The sequence below is a fragment of the Nuphar pumila genome, chromosome 7 (genome assembly GCF_984573655.1).
Source record: "Nuphar pumila chromosome 7, dmNupPumi1.hap1.1, whole genome shotgun sequence".
NCBI lineage: Eukaryota > Viridiplantae > Streptophyta > Magnoliopsida > Nymphaeales > Nymphaeaceae > Nuphar > Nuphar pumila.
The window spans coordinates 129,228,277-129,254,991 of record NC_143255.1 but is presented as its reverse complement, the minus strand read 5'-3'; the positions used below and the strand labels follow the sequence as shown (position 1 = coordinate 129,254,991).

Genomic DNA, 26,715 nt, shown 5'->3' with positions numbered 1-26,715 from the left:
ATTTCTTTGATTTTAAGAGAAGCACCACTATTGGTTGAAACAAATGATGGAAAAACATTTTTTGAATATTCGAAAAGTGCAAAACAATTTGGAGTCATATGGAAAGAGGCACTTGAATCTAATAGCCAAGAGATCTTACAGGGAGGAGAAGACATAGCGGCACCAAAGATGGATCCCTTGAGTAAGGGTTGAAAAGCCTCCATGATTTGACTTAAGAACAATGCCCCATTATTGGAAGTAGATGGATTCTCTTCTCTTTGTGGTTGAAATGTAGACATAGCTACTTTCTTCTTCCACTTAGGACAAACCGACTTAATGTGTCCTGCTTCTTTACAAAAGTGACAAATGATTTTTCCATACTCCCTGCGTTGATTTCATCTTTTACTTTGTACTCCTCTTTGATTTTGCTCTTTGAAGTGAGGAGGCTTATATGACTTTAAATTGCTTCTGGGTCTAGAGACGGCATAAACACCTTCATTTTCATCTTTGTTTGAAGGTATGGCAAGAACACTTGAGTTTGATTTACTCATTCCCAAACGAGTTTCCTCTCTACTTAATTTGGTAAGAACATCTTCAAGAAGAGGAGAAGTAAAAGAAGATTGGAGAGAAGACCTTATTTGTTCAAATTCGGGCCTAAGCCCATTCAAGAAATTAAAGAACCGATCTTCCTCCAATTGTTTATGGCGAAGCTCAATGGCTTCTCAACTCCACTTAGGTTCGAGCATAGCAAGCTCATCTCAAATGAAAGATAATTCGGTGAAATATTCTCTAATGGTCATTTCGCCTTATTGGAGAGTCAAAGCTCGCTTTTGAAGATAATACTCGTGGGATAAGTCTCTTGAGGTATACATCCTCTTAAGATATTCCCACACTTGAGACGCTTTTTTGAATTTTAAAACATTTGCATTTATCCTTATCTCAACCGAAGAAAAAATCCATGATAGGATTTTGTAGTTTTTCATCTCCCACGCTTCATGTTTTTTGCTATATTCCTCAAGTTCTTTTGTTCTTTCTTCTCCATCAGGAATTTTTATTTCTCCTTTTTCAACCATCGTAATCTTTGGCTCCAGTTTCGGTATTGAACCTTGGATATACCCCCAAAGTCCCTTCCCTATGATGTGTGCTTCCATATTTCCGACCCAAACATGATAGTTTGACCCATTGAGCTTAAAGCCAAGAGAAAAGTGAGAATCTTTTTCTGCCATGGAGAAGTTTATGAGAGAGAAAGAAAACTTCAAGAATAGAGGCTCTTACCACAAGAGGTCTTTTAAGCTCACTAGAGGAGATGAATTATACTTAGAAGTGGATTGCAAGAGCTCTCTATGCCAAAAAGGAGAGATTGAGAAAGTGTACGCTTTCGAGACAACCACTTGAGTATGGCAAAACATGAACTATGCTTTCATTGACCTTGCTCTGCTATCATGTGAAAATGTCTTCAAAGAGACAATCTGCACAAAGGCACTAAATCTTCAATATATAATGTGCGCACAAAAGCACAACAAGAGAACTTGAAACAAGCGTGCACAAAGGCACAACACATAAATGAGAACACAAATGCTCAAAGGCATAAAAAATAAGAAGAATCTTTATTGAAGTGAATAGGAGCTTTGCTAGAAAGCTTAAACAATACAAAGGGGGTTCACCCCTATTTATAATCCACAAGGAGCAAAGGAGGGGCTCCAAAGTAGACGTTGGAGCCCCTCCAACGGTTAGAAATCTAACTGTTGGAGGGGTCCCAACATCTATTTGTGAGGCTCCTCAAGAATGAAAAGAAAAGAAATAAAAAAATAAAAGAAAAAATAAAAGAAAAAATAAATTACAAACATATTCCAAAATATGAATATGCGTAAAAGAGAGTGAAAAGACAAAATTACCCTTATCGGGTATTACAGAAGGAATATACTTTATATCTAAGTCACATGGGTGCAGGTGTGGGTGTAGGTGTGGGTGCGGGGATGCGGCACTTTCAAAAAATTGGGGTGCGAGGGTGTGGCAAAAATATAAAATATATATATATATATATATAAAGTCCAAAAGTTGGACATAAATGACCCTAGGTGCGTTGACTGCACCCAGGGTCAGGTTGACCTCATTGGGTGTGGGTGTGGCACCTAGTTGGAGAATCCCTGTGACATATATTTAAAAAAAATCTTGGCAATTTTTTTTAAGTCTGGAAAATTGGACCAAAATGACCCTGGGTGCGTTGACAACACCCAGGGTTGGGTTGACCGCACCCGGTGCCGCACCCGCATCGTGTCGACGTGGGTGCGACACCATGCTGGCCGAATCCCTGTGACATAGCTTTATATATATATATATACATATTTTAACAGTAGATGGGTCTATAAAGTTAAAACCAAAGGTGATGAAACACTAGAAAGTTACATAACTAAGCTAATTGTCAAAGGGTACAATCAAGAATATGAAATAGATTATGAGGAAACCTTTGCTCCATTAGCTAGGATGACCATAGTTTGAACTCTTATTATCATAGCATCTATTAAAAGATAGTTTATCTTTCAAATGAATGTTAAAAATGTATTTTTAAATTGAATCTTTAATGAAGAAGTGTATATGGAACCTCCACCCGGGTTAAATTTAACACATGAAAAAGTTTTTCAATTACGAAAGGCCACCTGTCGGGCCTCCGATTGATGCAGAGGGAGCGGGAAGAGGATCAAAAGGCGGGGGAGGAGAAGACTGAGGAGATAGAGGGCGTACCTGGAAGGGGGGGGGGGGGGGCGTCGTCGATGTCGGCTCCCTTGCGAGGTCGTCGGTGGCGGCGATTGGAAAAAGGAGGCAGCAGCGTCGGAAGGAGAGGAAGAGGAGAGAAGGGAGGGCGATCTTCGGGGGAGGGCGATCTTCGGGGAAACCCTAAAAGGGTTTCCCTTATCCTGTCGAGGGGGGAGGGGGGTTGTTTTTAAACAAATCCTCCACTGCGACGGGTTTTAAAACCCTAACAAGGGCGGGCCTGGGTCGGGTCCCGACCCGGGTCCGGATTTTTTTTTACGTGGGTTTTACATCCTACCCCTTTTAAAAGAATTTCGTCCGCGAAATATCATTAAAAGATTATCTGCAACAATCTGGTTCTTAGTTAATCGATGTTAATGAGGATGCACTATATATGTGAGTGATCTGAAACACGTATGCTATTAAAGTAATTAGGACAGCACATAATAAATTCTTGAGAAAGGTTCGAAGCCAACAACTTGATCGAATAAAATGTGAGTGATTTTGTTAATAATTTATGTCTTCGCAAGAGTTTAATTGGAGCCACATCAAGGGTTTGGCAGAAGACTGTAAGAATGTTTATTCGTCACCTTCTACTAGATTCCATACAAATGAAGAGACACAACGAGACATTGCTCTAGTTTGTTTACGTTCCTTGAACGGGGGTTTCTGTACTTTATCATAATCAGTTTGTCGTTCGTTACCCTGGCTATGTCTAACATACACTTAGTCCGGAATAACCTTAACTAATCCCCATATCTCAAGGCCTTACATGGCCAGTTGTCCTATCTTCAATTAAGTTATCTTTCTTAGAATGGCCCTAACTTTCATAGAAGACAAAAACATAACCTCGTATCAAGATCTAGAATCAGCAAGGATCTGATTCTCTAATCTAAAACTAGTATATAATCATGCTACAACAAAAAGCCAAATTTAAAGATTCATAACTGGCTATATCAAAGGCTCTCAGAAGAGCATCAAAACACACCATAATTCTCTATGAAATTAAAATCTACAAGTTCCACGCTGGATTACCTGGTCTGGGAAATGTACGACCTCACAAGGAATTACAACCCTAAATGATTTACCTGGTCTTGGACAATATACTTTCTCACAGGAATTCACCGTCTTTGCGGCTACCCGATCTTGGACAGTGTACTTCCTCATAGAGATTCACCACTTTAGTCGGATTACCTGATCTTGATCATACATACCCTCATAGAGAATCCTTTGCGGACAAGGTCCTCAATAGGTACCAAATCAGTGATGCATGCATCAAAACAAACGACCGCTCTTAGGGTCGATAGCCACCAATAATGGGCACCAGTATATATATCATCAATGAGCATCACATCACTTCATATGGTATTCAAATCATTGCACCATCATATGCATTCACAAATTTATTTATTTTTTATTTATTTTTACATCAAATCACATCGCATTCAACCACTTCAGCGTGAAACACACGCACGAATCTTCAAGACATTTTAGTCCAATATGATATCCATCAATCATGCTATACAAGTATGATGTATTCTCACAAACAATCATAATGCAACCCTCTGCAACACAGCTATGTAGGCGTGATGTATCATCAAAAACTAAGTGTTTGTAGTCGTGAGGTGTCATTCCTCTAAATAGTCTAAACTAATGATTTGTAGGCGTATAAGTCAACCACCTAAAAGTTAATCATTTGTAGGCGTAACAAGTCAACTAATCAGTTGTAGGCGTGACATGTCATTTACCTGCATAAGCATCATAATCATAAGGGACGTAATTTCATTGATAAACTTTTGCTTGACAAGATCCGTACTGGAAAATAAAAAGTCTTACCCAAAACTTATTAAAGTGTCTATTCACTAATTCTCTACCTACCCCGTCATGATGAAAATAAACATGGTTCACTACTTTCATTGCTACTAGTGAGGCAGCTTGGGTTGTTGTTGTTGACTTTCCTTCGCGGTTCGCTTCTTCAGATCTGCTTCCTTCTTGCGACAAACTCTGGCGAAATGCCCCATCTTTCCACAGTAGAAACAACCTCCAGTGTCTCGAGGGCATGGTTGTCCAGGATGACCATAATTAGACTTCGAGTATTTTTGACTAGATGATCGATGTAGTTGAATTCCTTTGCCTTGCTTTTGTTTCTTAAATGGGGATCTCTGCATTCTATCATTGGCAAGTCGGCATTTACTAACTGACTTTTTGATCTGAATATCTTTAACTTGATTCCCTTGCTCCAAGCCTTGTGTGGTCAGTTGTCACCTATCATACTTTCGCTTATGGCGGCATTCTTTCATTGAATGGTCCACCTTTCCACAGAAAGAACAAACAATAGAATTTCGGGGGTACAATAGATTCAAGGGAACTTGATGGTTATCCATCTACCTATCGCACTGACCCTGGAAGGTGTTCTCGCAAGCCACACTATGACTCAGGTTTTGGACCATAGATTGGAGATGAATAACGGCTCCAGTAAAAACATTTATTGCCTCGCTCATCTCATTATACGACATCTAAATCGAAGCAAAATATTTTAATCAAATTAAGTACAAAACAACAAAATCAATAGTACTTACTGTGCGATGCATATGTCGGATGGTCAAGAATCACTATTTTCCCTGTCGCTCTGATACCAAGTTGTAACGCCCCAAAAATCCAGGACTTGTAACTTTTAGAATAGTTTAGAAAGCTTGAAAATCATACAATTATCAGAGTTTAAATAGTACTTCAGTGGAAAATGATATTTTTAAAACAACAAGTCGATGGACCTTGAGCGCATTACAACATAAACTTTCTTTTGCCGAATTCCGCACAACTATTGAAATCAAATGGTTTTAAAATGCAATTTCAATGATTAAGAATTCGTTTGTTGAAACCAAGAAGAAGTTTACAAAAACAGTTTTAGTAACTCAAGGTTTAATAAAAAGAGAAATTTTGAAATACACTTTATACCAAATTTACCAACATGTCCTCAGGAGCGAAACGTCAGGGAAAGAGCTCAATCTTGATCTCATCACGCCATCGTGCCATCGCAGATTGTATTATCTATCCATCACCTGCCTATAAAATGGGTCAGTTTCACTAAAAACTGGTAGGTGCACGAACAGGACAATATAGAACATAATTGAGCAGAATAATTTAATATGTCAAGTAGACATGCAATTAAATAGCAATTTGCTTTCAGCAGTGTCATGGAGCAAACTATTATGAGCACGATGCTAGAATTTTTAAAAGCATTTTACTGGCATAAGTAGGCTAACTATTACAAGCAAAGAACTGCATAAGAAATTTAACTAGCAAAATACAATGCTACATCAACCACACACACAATTCCATAAGTATTGAACCTGTTTCACACTATAACTTTCATACGTGCATAACTCAACAAATTGTGTGATCGGATTTAAATTATGTTTCGATATTAACTGGCCAAGTGGGTACGCACAAGGCACGACTCTAGAAACAACCTAGACTGATCCGGGGGTTTATTATGCTATGTATTTTATGATAACCCGGATAGCTGACTGAGTCCGCACCTAAGGGGACGGTCGGTGACCAAGAGAGAAGTCCCCAAAGCAGCATAAACAATGGATGCATCCCGAACATGGAGAGCTACCACCTAGGATAATTATGGTAGTCTCTTTCCCCTAACTCCGATGACTGGGGAAGCCGAGTCTTTTGCTCGTAACTGCCATTAATGGTTTGTCCATCGAAGTTTTTGTACCTTCTCATCCTCTCTCCAGACAGGAGTCAGCGGTTCGAATGAGTACATCAGGGTTAGTTAACTGAAGACCCATTCTACATACTCTGGTCTTTCGACCCAACTAGAGTATCTTGCCGGTGAAGGCGGAATCATCACCTATTTAGGTGATCACAACATTTTGTTATTTGCACTAATCGATGTTGCCATAACCTACTCATCCAATCATCGCAATGTAAGAAGACGTACTTGTCAAAAGGTACAGTCATACTTGTCAAAAGTACGACTACGATGAAAGGGATATGGTTTCACCAAAGAAACCCCAACAGATATTATTTGCATAAGAAGTAACACAATACAATTTGGCAAGATAAGTCTTGAATTCATTTCAACAATATTTTGCATATTTCATGATACAAGGTCGTCTCGGATCTCTCGTCCGATCAACAAAGTACTTAACATGTCTTGCATGTCTAAAAGTACGCTTCACTGAAAAAGGGAGGTGCGTAGGCTTCTCAAAAGGAACACCCAACACACAACTTCATAACGATCCAAAGAATATAGGAGTGCTCATTTGGCACAATTCATCCTTAAAAGCCACAATGCCATATTGAGTCATTCACACAAGGCACATCATTATCAATCTTGCATCCAAAATTTATCTTAATATTGACATGATTCGCACGACACGCGACACTAGGTTTAATAAATGAAGAATGGGTCCTAACCTCACTCGATCATAGGCTCCTGCCCCCAATCCGGGTTATTCAAATTGAGCCGCAACTTGAATCGAGGTTATAAAACATTTCTCCCAAGTGTGTGGACTTGAGAGGGCTCAAATGTAACTTCGCAATCCTGCGAAGCTTAAAACTTAACTTTGCAAAAGCTGTGCAATTTGAAGAGCATTGGGTTCGCAGAAGGAAACTCGCTTTTAAAGAACTGCAATGCACAAGCACAACTTCTAGTGTTTTGAAAACAAGTGAAATCAGGATAGGCACAAGACTACATTTATGTAAGTACATATTTACCATAAGTGTGAACATATGCAGGTTATAACATGACGACAAACAACTCTCGACTTGCGATGCCGCACCTCGAGCAAAAAGCACATAAGTAACACACGAGGTACCAAAACCATACCTTGGCCACTTAGACAAACACATAAGGTCATAAGTAATACATGAGACACGAAGTCGTACCTCACTCAAAGGAAACGTGCAGGCAAAAATGTATGCAAGCAAACAAGGGCATATGTATTTCAGGAAGTACGAAACCCCACCTTAAACTCATAAACAACTACGCAAAATAATAATCGAAGAATAAAATTGTACCTCGACCCATGAGCATGCAAACAAGAAAATACGCAATGCAAAAGCAATATAACTCTAAGCATGTCTAGCATGGGCAACTTAATTATTTCAACTTAATTAGGTTCATCCATTGCCCTTTTGTGCGACTTTACCCTACCTCGGAATGTTGTGTAGCTGCGTACGCCTACATGCGAGGATAATACGAGGGTCGGGCCGCGAAGCACGAACGAGACCTATTGCGTAAATCTGCAAGAGTGTGAGAGTTATTATGACGTAGCTGTCAAAAAGAACAGAAGGCCAATGGTAAGACCTGCCCTATCGGCGGAATCAAATGAGTGGCAGGGGTATCGGCCCATGTCTGACCAAACAACGAATGACAGGGGCCTCGGCCCCTGTCTGACAGGACAGCGGATGGCAGGGGCCTCAGCCCCCGCCAGACAAAGCAGTGAATGGCAGGGGCTGAGGCCCCTGCCGGCCAAAACAACGAACGACAGGGGTCACGGCCCCTGCCTGCCAAAGCAACAAACGGCAGGGGCCTAGGCCCCTGCCTCACAAAAACAACAAATGGCAGGGACTCGGGTCCCTGCCTGACAATACTGGACGATAGGGGCCTCGGCCCTTGCAAAACAATGAATGGCATGGGGCTCAGTCCCTGCCAGACAAAACGGCAACCGGAAGGGGCCTCAGCCCCTGCCTGACAAAACGAATAATGGCAGGGGCCGACCCCCCTCTTGACGGAACAGTGGCGAAACAAGGGGGAAGGTGCGACAGGGGGGGTATCGGTCCCCTGCCACCCTTCAGGTAGGCATAGAGGGAATAGGAGGGCACGACACAGGCGGTATGTCATCTGTCGGCCTCTCGGCAAGCCCTCAAGGAGAGGGAAAAGAGGGAGGAGGGTGAGACAGGGGATGCCCGACCTCCCATCGGTCGTCTGATAGCCCATAGGAGAGGAGGGGGTGCCGTAGGGGTGACTGGCCCCCTGCTGGCTCTCCGGCAACCTCAAGAGAGAGGGGGAGACGATAGGGGCCCCGTAGGCCACCTGTCGGGCCTCCGATTGATGCAGAGGGAGCGGAAAGAGGATCATAAGGCGGGGGAGGAGAAGACTGAGGAGATAGAGGGCGTACCTGGAAGGGGAGCGCCGTCGTCGATGTCGGCTCCCTTGCGAGGTCGTCGGTGGCAGCGATTGGAAAAAGGAGGCAGCAACGTAGAGAGGAGAGGAGGAGGAGAGAAGGGAGGTGTGCCTCTCCTCCCCTCCTGTCCTTCTCTTAAAGACTTTGGAGGAGGGCGATCTTTGGGGAAACCCTAAAAGGGTTTCCCTTATCCTGTCGAGGGGGGGTGGAGCGGCATGAGTTGGGGGGGGGGGTTGTTTTTAAACAAATCCTCCCTTGTGTCGGGTTTTAAAACCCTAACGAGGGCGGGCCTGGGTCGGGTCCCGACCCGACCCAGGTCCGGATTTTTTTTTACGTGGGTTTTACAGTGACACCTGTAGCTCTTTTAGAAGCTAGTCGCTTCACTAATCTTCTGCGGCTGCGAAAAACCACAAAAAAGGGTGTCAGAAATTTGAAGAATTCTGCGTACGAATCACTCTAATGAAATAAATGAACTAAAGAATATAGATAAGATTTTATGCAATAATCTAGGGGAATGCAATTATGATAATTACATAACTCACTTAAGCATTCATGCAACAGGGAACATTTATTATGCATGAAGAAACATGTAAGCAATAGCAGAGATCACTATTTAAGCAATACGACTATATGACATGTATTAGAGAACAATATTATGCATTCACCAACATTTAACAATTAAGAAAAACATGTAAACATGCATGATCTAATGCATAACAGGAATATGCATGGCTTCAGTGCAAAGTACCTCTTATTAAAATTTTCTTTTCATATGCATGTCCCTATTAAGTGTACACAATTTAAGTTTCTTTTTTAATTATTGTTGCCCGCAGATATACCAAACGGGTAAAAACCCCGAGGTCAAGTTAGGTTCCTAGGGTAGCTTAGCACACAATTTGTATTTTATTATTGGGTTTCAAACTTAGCCCTCGACCGAAACAAGCTTCGAAACATTAAACCACCCATTTAATGTCGGAGACACCAGGGATCACCCATCCATAAGTGTCACTTTTCTTGGTATACCAAAACAACATCTGTGTCTAACACACCACCCCCAGGCAAAGTGACAGACTCTCCCTAAAATCGTAGCCAGAAGAAAGAACCTCAATATCGGGTTCAGAGGCAACAACAATGCACACAGAGTTTTTGTATCCTTTCGGTTTTTCCAAAACCGCAACTCCAAGAGTCCCGTACTCCCGACGAGATATCTTAGAAAATACATTACAATGTTCTTTTATTTTTATTAATTTATCATTATCCAATTTCTTTAATTTGCAAATTCAGCATGCAAACAAAGGCAACAACTCGCATCTACCCCTGCGAGAGCCATCACGAGACTCTCGCCCGTGGAAACACATAGAACAATGCAATATAATGCAAGCTATTAATGTGATTTTTGTGATGCATTTAAAATAAATAAAGGAGCAAACCACTCCTCGAGGCCCACCTAACCCACGATGATTCATTTCGATCATCAATGCACCATATGCGAAAACCATAACATGCCATATATGAAATAAATCACATGCTTTCTATGTGCACATTCATATATGCAAATTTCCACTATGCGCAGGAAAACAAGAACATTTAGAAACATGCTTATATTCAGTTCATATGATAGTGGTACATGCACGCTTTCATGTAATGCACATGTTCAAGTCTATTGCATGCTCTCATTCAATACAAAAGTTCATGTCCAACGCATAATCTCATTTAATACATGGATTCATGTCAACTGCATGCTTTCACTTACAATTCACTTTAAGCAAACTTGTGAACACATCATGCAGTCACTTACAGGCAATCCCACATCAATTCCATGCATGATCATGTATAAGTAAACCACCATGTGTTAACACTTTTTAACTCAGCATATAATATTCAGTTTAAGCATTGGAAACAGCTTATACGACAGCAACCAAGGACGATTACATGTTTAGCTAAATCATAGTAGCACTCATAACATTTCTGCCATGTTGATTACATTGATGCATGCATAACAACTTTACATGACATGTATTTTAATCACATTGTAAATAGGCATGACAGGATGCATAAACGATGATCATGTATGTAGCTAAACAATCAATTAAACACTTAAACATGAGTATATATATGTATAGAAATCAATGTAACCTGTGCAATTCTGGACTAACCTATATATATATATATATATATATATATATATATATATATATATATATATATATAATGCGTTCTTTTTTTTATTAACTTGTAGGGCAGACAGGCCAGCACCCAGCCGAAAGTCGGCTGGGGCTGACAGGGTGCCACACGGCCCAGACTGGGCCTGGGCACCACCTGTCATGCTGCCAAGGTCTGGCAGTCAGCCGAGACCCACTCGGCTGGCTGCCATCCACATGGGTTATTATTTTTTTTTTTAAAGTTCTAAACATTTTTTTCCAGAAAATAATCTTTGAAAGCAACCTGCTGCCCTGTAATGAAATATGCGGAAAAGCAAAGAGTGCACTAAGCACTTACAACATCCACTAATGAACAAACAACAAGGGCTAATACCCAAACCCACAAGAGACAACACAACATAAAAATATAAATGTCTCTTATTGAAAGAGAGAGAGCTCTCAAGTGTAAGAAATACAAGAGGGGTTCACCCCTATTTATATACAAAAGAAGGAGAGGGGAAGGGCCAAGAGGCCTTAAAAGGAGAGCCACCTAGGGGGCTCCCCATGTAGTCGTTGGGAGCCCCCAACGGTCACAAATGTGACCGTTGGGGGCCCCATCGACTACATGGTGGGGCCCCTTTTGTGTGAGCAAAAAAACAAAAAATAAAAAAATATGATTTACAAAAAATAAAGAGGAAAATAAAATAAGAAAAACAAGTACCCCTATCGGGTACTTGTGAAATGACAAAAATACCCCTATCGGTATTACATATATATATATATAAATATATATATATATATGAATTACATATATTTTAACACCCTCCCTCAAGCTTTACGGGGATATAACCGAAAACTTGTTAAGGAGAAACAAAAACCGAGGAGCCGCAAGAGCCTTAGTGAAGAAGTCCGCCAACTGGTACTCTGATGTGACGTAAGGTAGTGCTATAGTTCCTCTTAGGTATTCATCCCGAACGTAATGGTAGTCCATCTCAATATGCTTAGTACGCTCATGGAAGGTGTGATTGCTTGCAATATAGATTACACTTTTGTTGTCGCAACACATCTTCGAAGGAGTAGAGATGACAATGCCCATATCACTGAGGAGGCTTCTTAGCCACACAAGTTCCATGGTTGTAGTGGCCATAGCACGATATTCTGCTTCCGTCGAGGACAAGGATACTTTGTGTTGCTTCTTGCATCTCCACGAAATCATAGAGTCACCTAAGAAAACACAAAATCCGGTAGTTGAGACTCGGTCATTGGGATTTCCTCCCCAATCTGCATCAGTATAAGCAATTAAATCAAGTGACGAGGCAGAAGAAAGAAAAACTCCCTTAGTTATGGTATTTTTGATATATCTGACAATCCTTAAGACTGCACTTATGTGCACGGTTGTAGGTGCATGTTGAAACTGACTGACAGAGTGGACGACATGAGAAATGTCTGGCCGTGTGATGGATAAATAGGTTAGAGACCCAACAAGTTGCCGGTAGGGAGTAGGATCCTCGAGAGGTGTTCCATCTTCCAACCTTAATTTTGCATTGATGACTTCTGGGGTTTCTGTCTTCTTATCATCGGAGATACCAGATTTGGAACAGATGTCAGCAGCCAGTTTCATCTGAGAGAGAATGTACCCTCGAGGAGAGTACGTCACTTCAATTCCTAAAAAATATCTTAAGGAAACCAAGGTCAGACATATCAAAATTTTCTTTCAAAACCTTTTTAATATCATTAATGTCTTGCTCATCACTTCCTGTGATGATCATATCATCAACATAAAGTAGTAAAATAACTACTGAAGACCCTGCACTTTTCACAAACAAAGCAGTGTCAGTATAACATAAACGAAAATTCAAACTTGTCATTACATTACTAAATCTATCATGCCAAGCCTTTGGGGCTTGTTTTAAACCATATAATGCCTTTTTAAGTTTGAGAATCTTATTTTTACCAATACATACTCCAGGTGGGGGATCCATGTAAACTTCTTCATTTAATTCGCCATTTAGAAATGCATTCTTAACATCGAGTTGATAGATAGGCCATTTTTTCACAGACGCAATAGCAATAACAGTCCTAACACTCGTCATTCTAGCAACAGGTGCGAAAGTTTCTTCATAATCTATTCCATATTCCTGAGCATATCCTTTAGCTACTAACCGTGCTTTATAACGTTCTAATGAACCATCACTCTTGGTTTTAATTTTGAAGACCCATCTACATCCTATTGATTTCTTTCCAGTGGGTAACGAAGTTATTTCCCAAGTTTTTGCTTTTTCAAGGGCACTAAGCTCTAAGTTCATGGCTTCAACCCATTGAGGAATATCTTTGGCCTCATTATATTGTGAGGGTTCATGAAATGAATGCAACGCAATTAGACATGCTCTATATCTTGGAGTTAGGGACTCATAGGAAACAAACCTATTAGGAGGATTGGAGATCCGACTGGATCTCCTTAAAGAGGTTTCTTCTATGTTGGATCCTTGAGAGTATTTTTCTAAGGCGCTCATCTGAGATTGTTGACCACGTCTAACATATGTTTGGAGTGGTCTATTATTCTCATCTATAACATTATCAAGAGGAATTTCCTCTAGGTCATTCAAAGACACATTAGAGATTTCCTCTTCTTGAGGAGTCTCATCTTCTTGAGATAGAAGATCAAATAAAAAAGAATATTCACTTTCGTCAATATCTTTAGTTTTCACAAAACCATTTTCATTTTCCAAAAATGTTACATCTTTGAATACATAGAGTTTGTTATTTTTCAAGTCAAAACATCTAAAACCCTTTTGATTTTCTCCATAACCCAAGAAAACGCATTCAATAGCTTTATGAGATAATTTGTCCTGTTTATGAGTAAGGACAAAACATTTACATCCAAAGACTCTCAATCTATTGAAGTCGGGAGTTCTTTCAAATAGTTTTTCGTATGGAGATGTATTTTGTAAGGATGAAGATATCATTCTATTTATTAAGTAAGTTGAGGTTAAGGCCGCTTCGGCCCAAAAATTCTTTGGAATTTCTTTGGAAATAAGGAGTGTCCTAGTGGTTTCCATGATGTGCCTATGCTTTCTTTCGGCCAAGCCGTTTTGTTGGGGAGTCCTAGGACACGATCTTTGATGACAAATTCCATTTACTTCTAAATAGTTTTGAAATTCATTTGATAAATATTCTCCACCCGAATCGGATCTAAGAGTAGAGATATTACTTAAAAACTGATTTTTAACTATCATATGAATTTTTTTGAAAAAATCAAAGACTTCGGATTTTAAATTGAGAAAGTAGATCCATACATACCTAGTGTAGTCATCGATGAAAGTGACGTAATAGGAGTACCCTCCTTTAGACATGACGGGAGAAGGACCCCAAACATCTGAATGGACTAACTCAAAAGGTCTTTTGGACACAAAAGTTCGGTTTGGAAAAGGAGTAGATTTCATTTTGCCAAAAATACAATTCTTGCAAACAAAATGTTTCTCATTACAAAATTTCTTTCCAAATGGAAAGGAGTACATTTTTGAGAAACTTGGATGTCCAAAGTCTTTGATGCCAAATATCAATATTTTTATCTTGGACATGGTTACAAAAAGAGTTCATGGGGAGTTTCAAGTTGCTCATGTAATAGAGATCTCCCCTCCTATGGCCTTGCCCAATCAACTTCCCGGACCGGAGATCCTGTATAGAGCAATCCTTAGTTGAGAAGGAGATTTTACATCCATGATCACATATTTGAGCAACAGAGAGGAGATTTAAATTAAGTTGAGGTACAACTCTCACGTTTGGCACAAAGAAATCTTTTGAAAAGTTTAAGGTTCCAAAACTTTTTACTTTTAAAGATGTACCATCGGCAGTTGAAACATAGGAGTTTTTATAATTATTACATAAATCGGAAAGCTCATTTTCAAGAGGGGTCATATGAAAGGAAGCTCCAGAGTCAAGGATCCAAGACGACATACCTGGAGGAGAGGAGGAAGCTACGGCGGCACCCGAAGTTGATGGAATCTTGAGTAGAGTTTGTAGTGCTTCCGATAGTTGAGCAAGAGAAAAAGAGTCATTTCCTTTGATTGCTTCCTCTTTCTTTTGAGTAGCTTCTTCAACGGAAGCAACCTTATTTTTTGGTGCTTCATTCAACTTAGGGCAATTAGGTCTTATATGACCCGGTTCTTGACAATGATGGCAAATGGCTTTTCTATAATTGCCATTATAGTTATTTTGCCTTCCAAAATGTGGAGGTTTGTAAGTTTTCATATGGTTGTCGGGTTTTGATACGGCCAAGACATCATCTCCTCCTTTAATCATGCCAAGACGGGTTTCTTCTTGGCATATTTCGGCTATGGCATCTTCCAAGGGAAGAGGCTTTGATCTATGTAGTAGTGAGGATCTAACTTGCTCATATTCAGGCCTAAGCCCATGTAAAAATTGGAAAAAGTGTTCTTTTTCCATTTGTTCTCTCCTTAATTCCACATCTATACTAGAAACCCATTTTGGTTCTAGTAAAGATAGCTCATCCCATAGAGGGCCAAGAGTGCTAAAGTAGTCCCTAACACTCATTTCTCCTTGCTTGATAGTCCGGATTTTTTCTTGAAGAAAGAATTGACGAGCAAGGTCTTTTTGGGTAAACATACCTTTTATGAAGAACCATGCTTCATTTGCCATCCGAAATTTGGCAATGTTGGCGCAAATCTTGAGCTCCACATTGTTCATGAACCAAGCAAGAATCTTGGCATGCTTACTTTCCCAATCTTCTATTTTAGATCGGTGATCTTCAATGGCCTTCATGCAGGCATCTCCTTCAAGAGCTTTTTCTTGATCACCTTCATCTTAGTTAGTTGGAGTTGTGGTTCCGGAATAGTGCCCATAACATATCCCCAAAGCTTTTTCCCCTTGAGGTTGTTTTCCATGGCGGCGGCCCACATCATGTAGTTGGAGCCATTGAGCTTGAAGGAGAGATCAATCTTTTGTTCTCCTTCCATAATAATCACTTACAAGAGGATAAAAAGAAGAGATACAACAAGAAAAAAATATAGCTACACAACTAGCTATATTAAGAAGAAGAGCAAACACAAGGATCTGATACCATGTAATGAAATATGCGGAAAAGCAAAGAGTGCACTAAGCACTTACAACATCCACTAATGAACAAACAACAAGGGCTAATACCCAAACCCACAAGAGACAACACAACATAAAAATATAAATGTCTCTTATTGAAATAGAGAGAGCTCTCAAGTGTAAGAAATACAAGAGGGGTTCACCCCTATTTATATACAAAAGAAGGAGAGGGGAAGGGCCAAGAGGCCTTAAAAGGAGAGCCACCTAGGGGGCTCCCCATGTAGTCGTTGGGAGCCCCCAACGGTCACAAATGTGACCGTTGGGGGCCCCATCGACTACATGGTGGGGCCCCTTTTGTGTGAGCAAAAAAACAAAAAATAAAAAAATATGATTTACAAAAAATAAAGAGGAAAATAAAATAAGAAAAACAAGTACCCCTATCGGGTACTTGTGAAATGACAAAAATACCCCTATCGGGTATTACATATATATATATATATAAATATATATATATATATGAATTACATATATTTTAACATGCCCAGCAGGTCTGCCGACAGCAGGCCACAGTCTGGCCTAAGCTGGCCAGACTGCTGGTTATTTACAAAAACAAGGTTTCCCTTTTTTTTGTAAAGCATGGTCAGCACCCAGAAGTAATGGTGTAGATACCAGATGGACAGGACTTTGAAATACTCGTGTTACATAGGAATTGAATAAGAAGCTACATCCATTAGTTACAAAGCTTGTATAAGTGAAAAGATTAGACCGTATTAACACAATAGTTCTCTCTAGAAAGATGCTAGGTAGTCAGAAAGACAACACAGTATGCTTAAGAACAGGAACAATATTTTTGAAAAAGAGTTGAAATGGCAAGAAGCATTCTTAGTCCCCATAATATGATATGAATTTCTTTCCATCCCACATATGAAAAATTTAGGTAAGAATGGATGATATACTTAGTCACTAAGTACTCTTGCAATATAAAGTACAGAACCAGCAGCATCTATCTCTGTACACACACATAGACATGCAGAGAAACGTTGGAAGACAAGACGTTCAAAAGAATCTAGTCAGACTTTCAGGAACCAAAGGTAAAGAACTAGTTATTATGATGTTCCCCTTTCTTTTCCCCCGAACTCAATTCCCACAGTCACACACCAAATCTCTTTCAGCCACACCCTCCAGGGAACCATGTCAGGGACAGTGCCCTAGCTTTTGGTATCACATGAATCAGCCCGTAATGTTTGACATAAAAAAAATCCAACATAATGACAATTAAACCAGAGCATGCTTAAAATGTGACACAATTCCACTATGAGAAAAAAGCGTATCTACTGATAATACAAAATCTGACAAAACTTCCAATCTGTTTCACAAAAAGAACAGAACAGGGTATACACAACAATTAAATTGCAAAGGTACAAAAAAACTACCCATTCTCGCACCCCATTACAAAGAATATACATGTATTAAACCTGGATCAGATTTGCGCATGTCCTAAACATAGCAAATCTGTCCAGTTTTGGGGATCCACAATCACGATTACGTAAATATACATTTTCCCATGAATAAACTCCAAAAAAGATGGTAATCAAACTCTTATTAGGGTAAATCTCTTGATTTACTCCTTTCCCCATGTATTTTTACCAAATCATTGCATGGAATACAAATCCATGTCTTTGTTCTCATTCACAACAAAAGAAGAACCCGTACCTCAGAACCGGCGCTTGGGGGCTGCCGCTGTTGCGAGAAGGAGATTTTTCTGGCCACCGATCCTCTGCCGTGAAGGGGCGATCGGGAGGGAGACAGAGAGGGAGGAAAAGAGGAACAGAAGAGTCCCCTTTGTAGGAGGGTGGCCTCCCGAAAAGGAAGGAGCCTCCTCCTGGCGGCTGCGCACGACCCCTCCCCCGAAATAGCACAGTGTTAGGGTCTTGAACCCTAACGCCCTCCCCCATCTCGCTCCTTATCGGGTTCAGCCCTGTAGCGGCTGAACCCTTTTAACCTTTCAAATTTTTTATTTTTTTTCATGGGGCGCGGCCCGGGTCCGGACCTAAGACCCGGATGCCAACCTCAAGTTGGGTCTGCACCTCATCCATGTGATGTGGATCCACAAGTTAGATACAAGTGGATCCAACTGTGGATCATTGAGTTAGATTTATTTTATTTTATTTTATTTTATTTATTTATTTTTAATAAACACAAGTCATTAACAAAAATTTATGGTTATTATAGATATAGTTATCCTGCTCCTCTATCCGGACGATATGATTATCACAAGAGGTGATAAACAGAGAGTTACTCATATCAAGGATGTTCTCAAAAGAAACTTTGATACAATAAATCTTGGTTTTCTTTGATATTTTCTTGGGATAAAAATTGCTTACTTACCCCTAAGGTATTTTTTGTCTCAGGCTAAGTATGCAACCTAGATAATTGAAAGGTCAAGCCTTACGAACTATGTCACACGGACTCGGCTCCAAGATCGCCGCACCCGCGTCGACACGCACCGACACGGGTGCGGCTCGGACTCGGTCAACCCAACCCTGGGTGTGGTCAACGCACCTAGGGTCATTTTGGTCCATTTTTTGAACTTTTTTTTTTTTTGAATTTTTTTTTTGAAATTTTCTGGGCTACAGCTGTAAGGAAAAAAACCCATCACAACTAAAAAACCTGTACATTTTCAAGTTTTAAGTACAGAATGGGCACAACTCAAGTTTTTGTGGTTTTTTCATGTACGAAGAAAGTGAATTATTACAGTGTATGAAGAAAGTGCCCAAAAGTGAATTATTCCTGTATGAAGAAAGTGTACAGAATGCCTTCACAACTCATCACCTGTCCCCTAATGGGCACAACTTTGACCGAGTCTTATATATATATATATATATATATATATATATATATATATATATTTAAATATATATATAGCCGAGTCCCCGTGTCCAAAAATTTTGAAATTGCGCCGCACCCGTGTCGCACCCGCACCCATGTGACATAGCTTACGAATGAAAAGAGAGTAGACACGTCAGAGGTCATTAATCCAAAAAATGAGGATAGGTGATAAAGAACTTCTAAAAGATCCAACTCTATGTCGCCAAATAATTGAAGTCTTATCTTACCTTTCTATTACTCGTCCTAATATTGCTCATGCTATTAATATTGTTAGTCAATTTTAGCATTCTCCCACTACAGGACATATGAGTGTTGTAATGAGAATAGTTAGTTAGAAATGTTAAAAATACTATGAATCATGGTTTATTTTTATCATCCTCGCCCCCATTAGATATTATTGTATATACTGACTTTGATTGGGGAGATGTAAATGATCGTCGCTCAACCACTGGCTTTTGTGTTTTTTTAGGTGATTTCTTGATATCTTGAAGGTGAAAAAAGCATGAATTTTGTGTGCATTTAAAGTGAATGAACATAATTTTTTATGTTGTCGTGTATGTTCTTATAAGCCCCTATGTGGCTATTGTCCTTTGCTCCCTTTGTGGGATTTGTATTGGCCTCTTGTTTGAGGTGTAAAGAATACTTAATTTCATTACACAGCTTGGCACAAGTCAACATAAGCCAAAAGTTGACAATAAATGTCCACTCAAACAAGTAAATGCAAGTGCCTATCATAAAAATATGCACTGAGAAAAGATAAAAAAACAAACAACAACAACAATGGCATAGCACCATGCCTGACATTATTTATAGTTAAAAATATTATCTTCAAAACTGGCTAAAACAAATTACCATCTCAAATGCAGGAGTAATGAAGAGGAAACTGAAGAGAAGCAGCATAGGACATACAACTTGAACATAAATAATGATGCCATTTTACTCACAAAAAGAAACAAAAAAATAAATAAATGTGTACCAGTTTTTCAAGTCACTACTATAAAGTACACATTCCAAGGGTAAGTTCAAATTTTGAAACTTTGGTTCATATTGCAAATTAACCCATCTTTTGATATACTCTGGCATGCCAAAAATATAAATTTCCCTACGATATTTAAGTAGAATTAAAATTTCTGGAATATAAGGCTATGATAAGAGAGCCTTAAAAGTGGGTATCCGCCAGTCTCCATTTCTTTTGCATCTTTCTCCTTGAACATAGAAAGAGAGCTCTTTTCTCTCCTTGAAAATAAGAAACTGCTACTTTCTCCTGTTTTCTTGCTCTCTTTCCAAACACATTCTGATGTATCACAGCATAATGAATAAAAGCAATATCTTCATGTCAGGAACAACAAAATTACAATTCTAAACTGCTCAGATAATCTAACCCAGTGATATCCAAAGATATCCTAAAGGAAGATTCTTGAAGAGAAATCAGAACCTAGCAGCTGCCAAAGATCTTTTTGAAGAGGGGGAAGAAGCACGCAATGCACACATGCACAAGACAACTAAAAGCTAGCTCTCATTTAAAGGAGACAAAAAACACAAGACAACTAAAGCTATGAGAGGGCAACAGACTGGCCCCTCAATGAGCTGCATCCCAATCAAACTGGCCTGTCCATTTGGATGCACATGGCCTAAAAGCCATGTTCCAGTCGAGCTGAGGCTCAAAGACAAGCCTAGGCCCGACATAGATAGGCCAGCCCAAGGGTGGCCTGCGGGCTGTCTACCCTTTTTCAGGGCCAGACCATGGGCCAGGCTAGTGGCCCAGATCTATTTCTGATCAGGCCACTCAACTCGTTGATGTTCATAGACCAGTTGACCATCCCATCGATTTTTATTCAGGCACCCAAATAGTAGATGGGCCCTGGGCCCCGTGGCATATAATGAGTCAAGACACGTATCGATCCTAATAAAAGTGCATTCAAGACAACAGTAAAGGTCATCATATTGTGGAGAATGCAGCAGATATTTTCCAATAGAAAAACAAACCTGAAAGTGAATGACTAACCAACCTAGCCAAGCTTGGCCTCCTATATTGTGCAAGCGCAAGCACAACAGCATCCTCTACCTTGAACCAAAAAGCATCACCAACAAAATATAATCAGCACCATGCATAAAAAAGAGTGAAGAACAAGCACCCACACACCCAGACAAGGATTCCAACAGCCAAGAAATAGCATTATTGAATAATAATTGCTTAGTCCATTTGCAAGACTGACTAAAGGATGCAAATGAACCAGCTTGGCAAAATTTCAAGACAATTAACACAATATAAAGACGATTTTAAGGCACTCCTTTATCACAAAATAAGAAAACTAGCATTTGGAAGTTCACTATTTCAAAATATTGTCAAAACTTCTAAAACATAAACACTACATTTTGGAATTAGATCCAGTTCATTTTTGGCCTGCATCCTGATACATTTTTCCCATGCCCCTCTGTAGGCCAACACAAAAACTGATCAATTTTCATACCAAAACTGGATGCATTACATATGTTCATCAGTGACTGATGTCAAATTGATAAACCTACTAAAATCATTTTAAGGGCAGTGTTGTAAAAGTCGCAACATATCCAAAAAAGGCATACTCTCGAAACTAGTTTCATGGATGTATTGGTGTTATAATATAGTACCACGCATTACACTACCATATCAAACCTAGATATAGAGTGTACTGTACGATATCGATATTGACAGAACATAACATTTTCTGACAGTCTATTCTTTTGTACATTTACAACATTGTTTAGCTTCATTCATAAACCATTACGTGGTTCTTTTCTTTTTTTATATTTTATGTTATGCAAATTTATGAGTTTTACAATACATTACAACATGTTACTGTTGAGAAGTGTTTATAAGGGCTCGTGTTTATAAGGGCCTTTTGGGGTTTTTATATTATTGTCTCCTTATACGTTATTCTCTTATATATTGTGGGTCTTTTTTGTAATTTGACACAGATGGTTAATCTTTATTTAAGTAGAGATTAAACCTAATATGAAGTTATTTTCGTGCGTTTCTATGGGAGTCGACTTCAACATGGTATCAGAGCATGGTGAGGTCCTTCTCGTTTGAAGCCTATTGACGTCTGCCCATCTTCTTCGGCAGCAGCAGATCTGATCCCTATTGAAGCCTATTGACATCTGAAGCCTATTGCAGACTTCAACATCGATTAGGCTTGTGCCCTAGCCTTCTACATCATCGATTGGGTGGAGGACGTCTCTCACAGAAGAATTAGATCTGATGTTGGGTCTCTGTCAGCTGAAGCACCATTAAAATAGATATGGTGTCGTGACAGAGATCTGGATCAGATCTGATCGTTGATGTTGATGTTGAAAAGTCACGATCGTTGTTCCTGTTGATGTCGAATAGTCATGATCGTTGAGGTTGGTGGAGTAAGTTCTGCGTGATTGTGGTATGTACCAGATCAGTTTTATTTAAAAAAAATATTGGACTCATCTAGGCAAGGTTGCCCTGGATAGTATAGTTTGGATTATGAATCAGTTGGTGGATCAATTCGTGTGGACAGTAAGAGCTGAGTTGTGGATATTTTTTTAAAGACAGTTTGGATTGCATCTGCCTATGCCTAATCTCTTGTTAGTAGCCTATCATTGAAAGTTGCGTCTGCCTAATCTGTTCATCAGTCTTTATTAGTGCATCAGTTTTTTTTGTGACCTCTGCCTATAGCAATTTTTTTTTGTTATATCTGATCTGAAATCTGATCTCAGACCGTGTGAAGGTCAAGTGACTGCTGTGATATTTTAACTATTGCTGTAATGGCTGAATCACAAAAAGGGGAGCAGAAAACAGAGGCTTCGGCAGATTATAAAGCCTTCGCAAATCCGTTTTCGTATGGTACATCAGTAAAATTAGATGAGACTAACTATGCAAGATGGTCTCAAACATTTATGATGTCAGTTTCAGGTCATCGCAGGAAGCATATTTTGTTGGAGTCTGAACCTAAAGAAAAAGTTGGAAAATACGCAACGTGGGAAGAGGACAATGATATAGTTATGTCCTGGATTATGAATAGTGTGCAACCACATATTGCCGATGGTCTTATTTATTATTCTTCCGCCAAGCAGATGTGTGATAACTTGAGGGATATGTACTCACAAGAAACAAATGTGAGTCGTATTCTTCAGGTAGAACAGGAAATCTATCAACTGCAGCAAGGGGATCAAACATTGGCACAATACTACGCATCAGTAAAGGCTGTGTTTGAGAGGTTGAATGCTCATAGACCTTTGTGTTGCAACCAACATAAGATTCATCAGGAGCAGACCATGGTGGATCGATTTCTTACTGGGCTATCATCAGAGTATGCAGTGGCTAAAGTTCAGATGTTGACAGGATCAGATGTTCCTACACTTGCTAATGCATATAATCGGCTGAGCAAGCTTGCTATGTCTCTTCCTAATTCTCAATCGGAAACCCAACCCTTTGCTCTATCTGTTTCATTTGGTCGTGGTCGAGGAATTGTCCCGAATTTCAGAGGAAGGGGTCGTGGTACTGGAGGCAGAGGCAAGTTTCAGTGCTCCTTCTGTGGCAGATTTGGTCATTTAGAAGATAGATGTTTTGACAAACATGGTAGGCCTCCTCCTTCAACGGCTAAAACTGCTCTCAAGGCTCAAGTGGTCAAATTAGATACAGATTATTCCAATATTAATTTTACCAATGATTCAGTGACTCTTAGCAAGACTGAATATGACGAGCTTCTAGCCTTACGACCATCTACTTTGAGCTCTCCAGTAGCTGATGTTGTGTGCTCTGCAGGTGATGGCCTACCTGGTCCAAGTGGTAGGTGGATTATTGATTCTGGGGCATCTAGACACTTGTGTGGAAATTCGTATAATTTTTTAAGTTTAAAGTTTGTTTCTGATCAAAAGAGGGTAGTCCTTGCTGATGGCAGTTCTTCCCCAATTGTAGGGCAGGGAAACATGTCTATTTCCCCTACTCTTCAATTGTCAAATGTTCTTCATGCCCCTTCTTTTTCACAAAATTTATTATCTGTTAGTCGAATAACTAAAGAGTTAAACTGTAGGGTGATTTTTGATCCCATGTGTTGCATGTTTCAGGACTTGCTGACGAGGAAGAGGATTGGTGCCGGCTATGAGGAAGGTGACGTTTATTATCTACATCAACCAATGGGTTCAGTCTATTCTGTTGTGGCATCATCCTCAAGCCCTTTGTTGTGGCATCATCGTCTAGGTCACCTTCCCGTGTCAAAACTTCGTTGTATCATTCCTCATATATCCTCTTCAGTTTCTTTTCAATGTGAAACATGTCAATTAGGAAAACATCACCGAAGTTCTTTTCCCTCCAGTCAGAGTCCTTCGAGTCAAAGATTGTTTGATCTTCTTCATGTTAATGTGTGGGGTCCAAGTAGGATTCCTAGTAGGTCTCAGTGTCGTTATTATTTGGTTATTGTTGATGATTTCTCAAGGTTATCGTGGGTGTTCCTGTTAAAAGATCAGTCTCAAGTTCTTGTTATTCTCAAATCTTTAATTGTTGAAATAAAGACTCAATTTGACGTGCGTGTTAAAGTTGTTCGCACTGATAATGCTTCTGAGTTCAAATCCAAAGATTTATTTCAATTCTATTCTGCAAATGGGATTCAACCTCAATTTACCTGTCCTCATACATCCCAGCAAAATGGTGTGGTTGAGAGAAAACATAGACAAATCTTGAATGTTGCTCGTTGCTTAATGATTCAATCCAATATGCATGCATCATACTGGGGTGATGTTGTTTTAACTGTTGGCTTTCTCATAAATCGCATGCCCTCAACCTCGGTAGAATATCAGATTCCTATTCAAATTCTTCGTCCAGAGGTTCCGCTTTTTTCGATCTCTCCTAAAGTTTTTGGATGTGTGCTTTGTGCATAAGTTGGGTCCTAATCGAGATAAACTTGCTTCGCAGTCTATTAAATGTGTTTTCCTTGGATATCCTAAGAATAAAAAAGGATATTGTTGCTATGACCCTACATCCTATAAAGAATATGTCAGTGCGGACGTTACCTTCTTTGAGACTATTCCCTATTTTTCAAGTACTACTCCAAGGCTACAGGAGAGCCAGGGCGATATCCTTCCTCTTCCGGTCCATACTTTTCCGTTAGAGTCTTTTCCCTCTTAGTCTTTGGCTCCATCCTCTGCTATGTATCGTTACCAAAACCCTCCTATTGTCTACTCTCACAGGTCGCCACCTACCTCAATGCCTCCATTATCTACTTCTCTTGAGGTGAGTATCCCTGAACATACTGAAGTTCCTGTTCTTGATGATGATCTTCCTATTGTTCTGCGCAAGGGAAAGAGACAGTGCACCCTTCATCTCATTTATTAGTTTGTCTCAGAAGTTAATCTCGGTGCATCCATGAAGAGTTTCATTTTTGCTCTGTCTGTCTCCTCTGTTCGGCTCCATCACAGTCAGGCTCTTTTCGACCCTAAATGGTTGCAGGCTATGCGGGATAAGATGGATGCCCTTCGCTCTTAGGGCATATGGGACTTTGTTGATCCACCTGCTGATGCAGATATTGTTGGCTACAAATGGGTCTATACCATTAAATATAACTCTGATGGATCCATTGAACGCTAGAAAGCCCAATTGGTTGCCAAAGGCTATACTCAGACTTATGGTGTCGACTTCTTTGAAACTTTTTTCCCAGTTGCTCGTCTTGTTCTTTCAATCGTTGTGCACTATGGATGGCACTTATGTCAGTTGGATGTAAAGAATGTCTTTTTGTACGGGGATTTGCACGAAACAGTATACATGCAGCAACCTCCAGGCTTTGAGGTTCAGGGGGAGTGTCAGAAGGTGTGCAAGTTGAAGAAGGCTATTTATGGCCTGAAGCAGAGTCCTCAGGCATGGTTTCACAAATTATTTGAGGTAATGTCGATTTTTGGCTTTGTGAGATCAGCCTCAGACCATTCCTTGTTTATTAAGAAAACTAGTGCTGTAATTGTTGTTATGGTGGCATATGTCAATAATATCATATTGACAGGGAGCAGTGACCAAGATATTTATGCAACGAAGGCTCATCTTCAGAAACATTTTGTTACTAAAGATCTTGGTCCTCTCAGATATTTCCTGGGTATCGAGGTAGCAAGAAACAAAGAGGGCTTAGTTTTGTCACAAAGGAAGTATGTTTTGTATTTATTAAAAGAGACTGGAATGCTAGGAGCGAAGCCAGCTAACATTCCTATGGATCCCAAAACTCATTTGTTTGATGAGGAGTCTGAATATGTAGATAGTGTCAGTTTTAGATCCTTGGTGAGTAAGTTGTTATATGTCACTGTTACTAGACCTGACATTTCATTAGCAGTGAGTAAAATTAGTCAATTCATGGATAAACCCACTAAAGTTCATTGGGATGCAGCTATGATGGTTCTCAGGTACTTAAAGTTATCTTCTGGTAAAGGACTGTTGTTTAAACAAAATGCATCCTTGGATGTTGTTGCTTACACTGACGCAAATTATACGGGGTCAATTGAAGATAGAAAGTCAACAACTGGATTCTGTGTTTTTGTGGGAGGAAATCTAATTACCTGGAGAAGTAAGAAACAAACTGTTGTAGCCAGGTTGAGTGCTGAATCTGAATATCGAGCTATGGCTTAAACCGTAACTGAGATGATGTGGGTAAAATCATTTCTAACCGATCTTCAGGTGAAAGTATCCCTACCTATGTCGATGGTGTGTGACAATAGGGTTGCTACATATATTGCCAATAATCCAGTATTTCATGAAAGGACTAAACATATTG

The 26,715-nt window shown here is 39.7% G+C and overlaps 1 protein-coding gene across 2 annotated transcripts in view; it reads right to left on the bottom strand.

Annotated features, from left to right (window-relative positions):
- LOC149833498 (coiled-coil domain-containing protein SCD2-like) overlaps positions 1–26,715 on the bottom strand; it is an 80,224-nt gene that overhangs the window by 24,826 nt on the left and 28,683 nt on the right. For both annotated transcript variants that reach the window (XR_016433427.1, XM_090015161.1), the window contains exon 13: positions 20,945–21,023. Coding sequence is in view for 1 of the 2 variants with exons in the window: in XM_090015161.1 (XP_089871287.1) it covers positions 20,945–21,023 (79 nt within the window). In the remaining variant the exon portion in view is untranslated. The remainder of the gene's footprint in view (positions 1–20,944; positions 21,024–26,715) is intronic.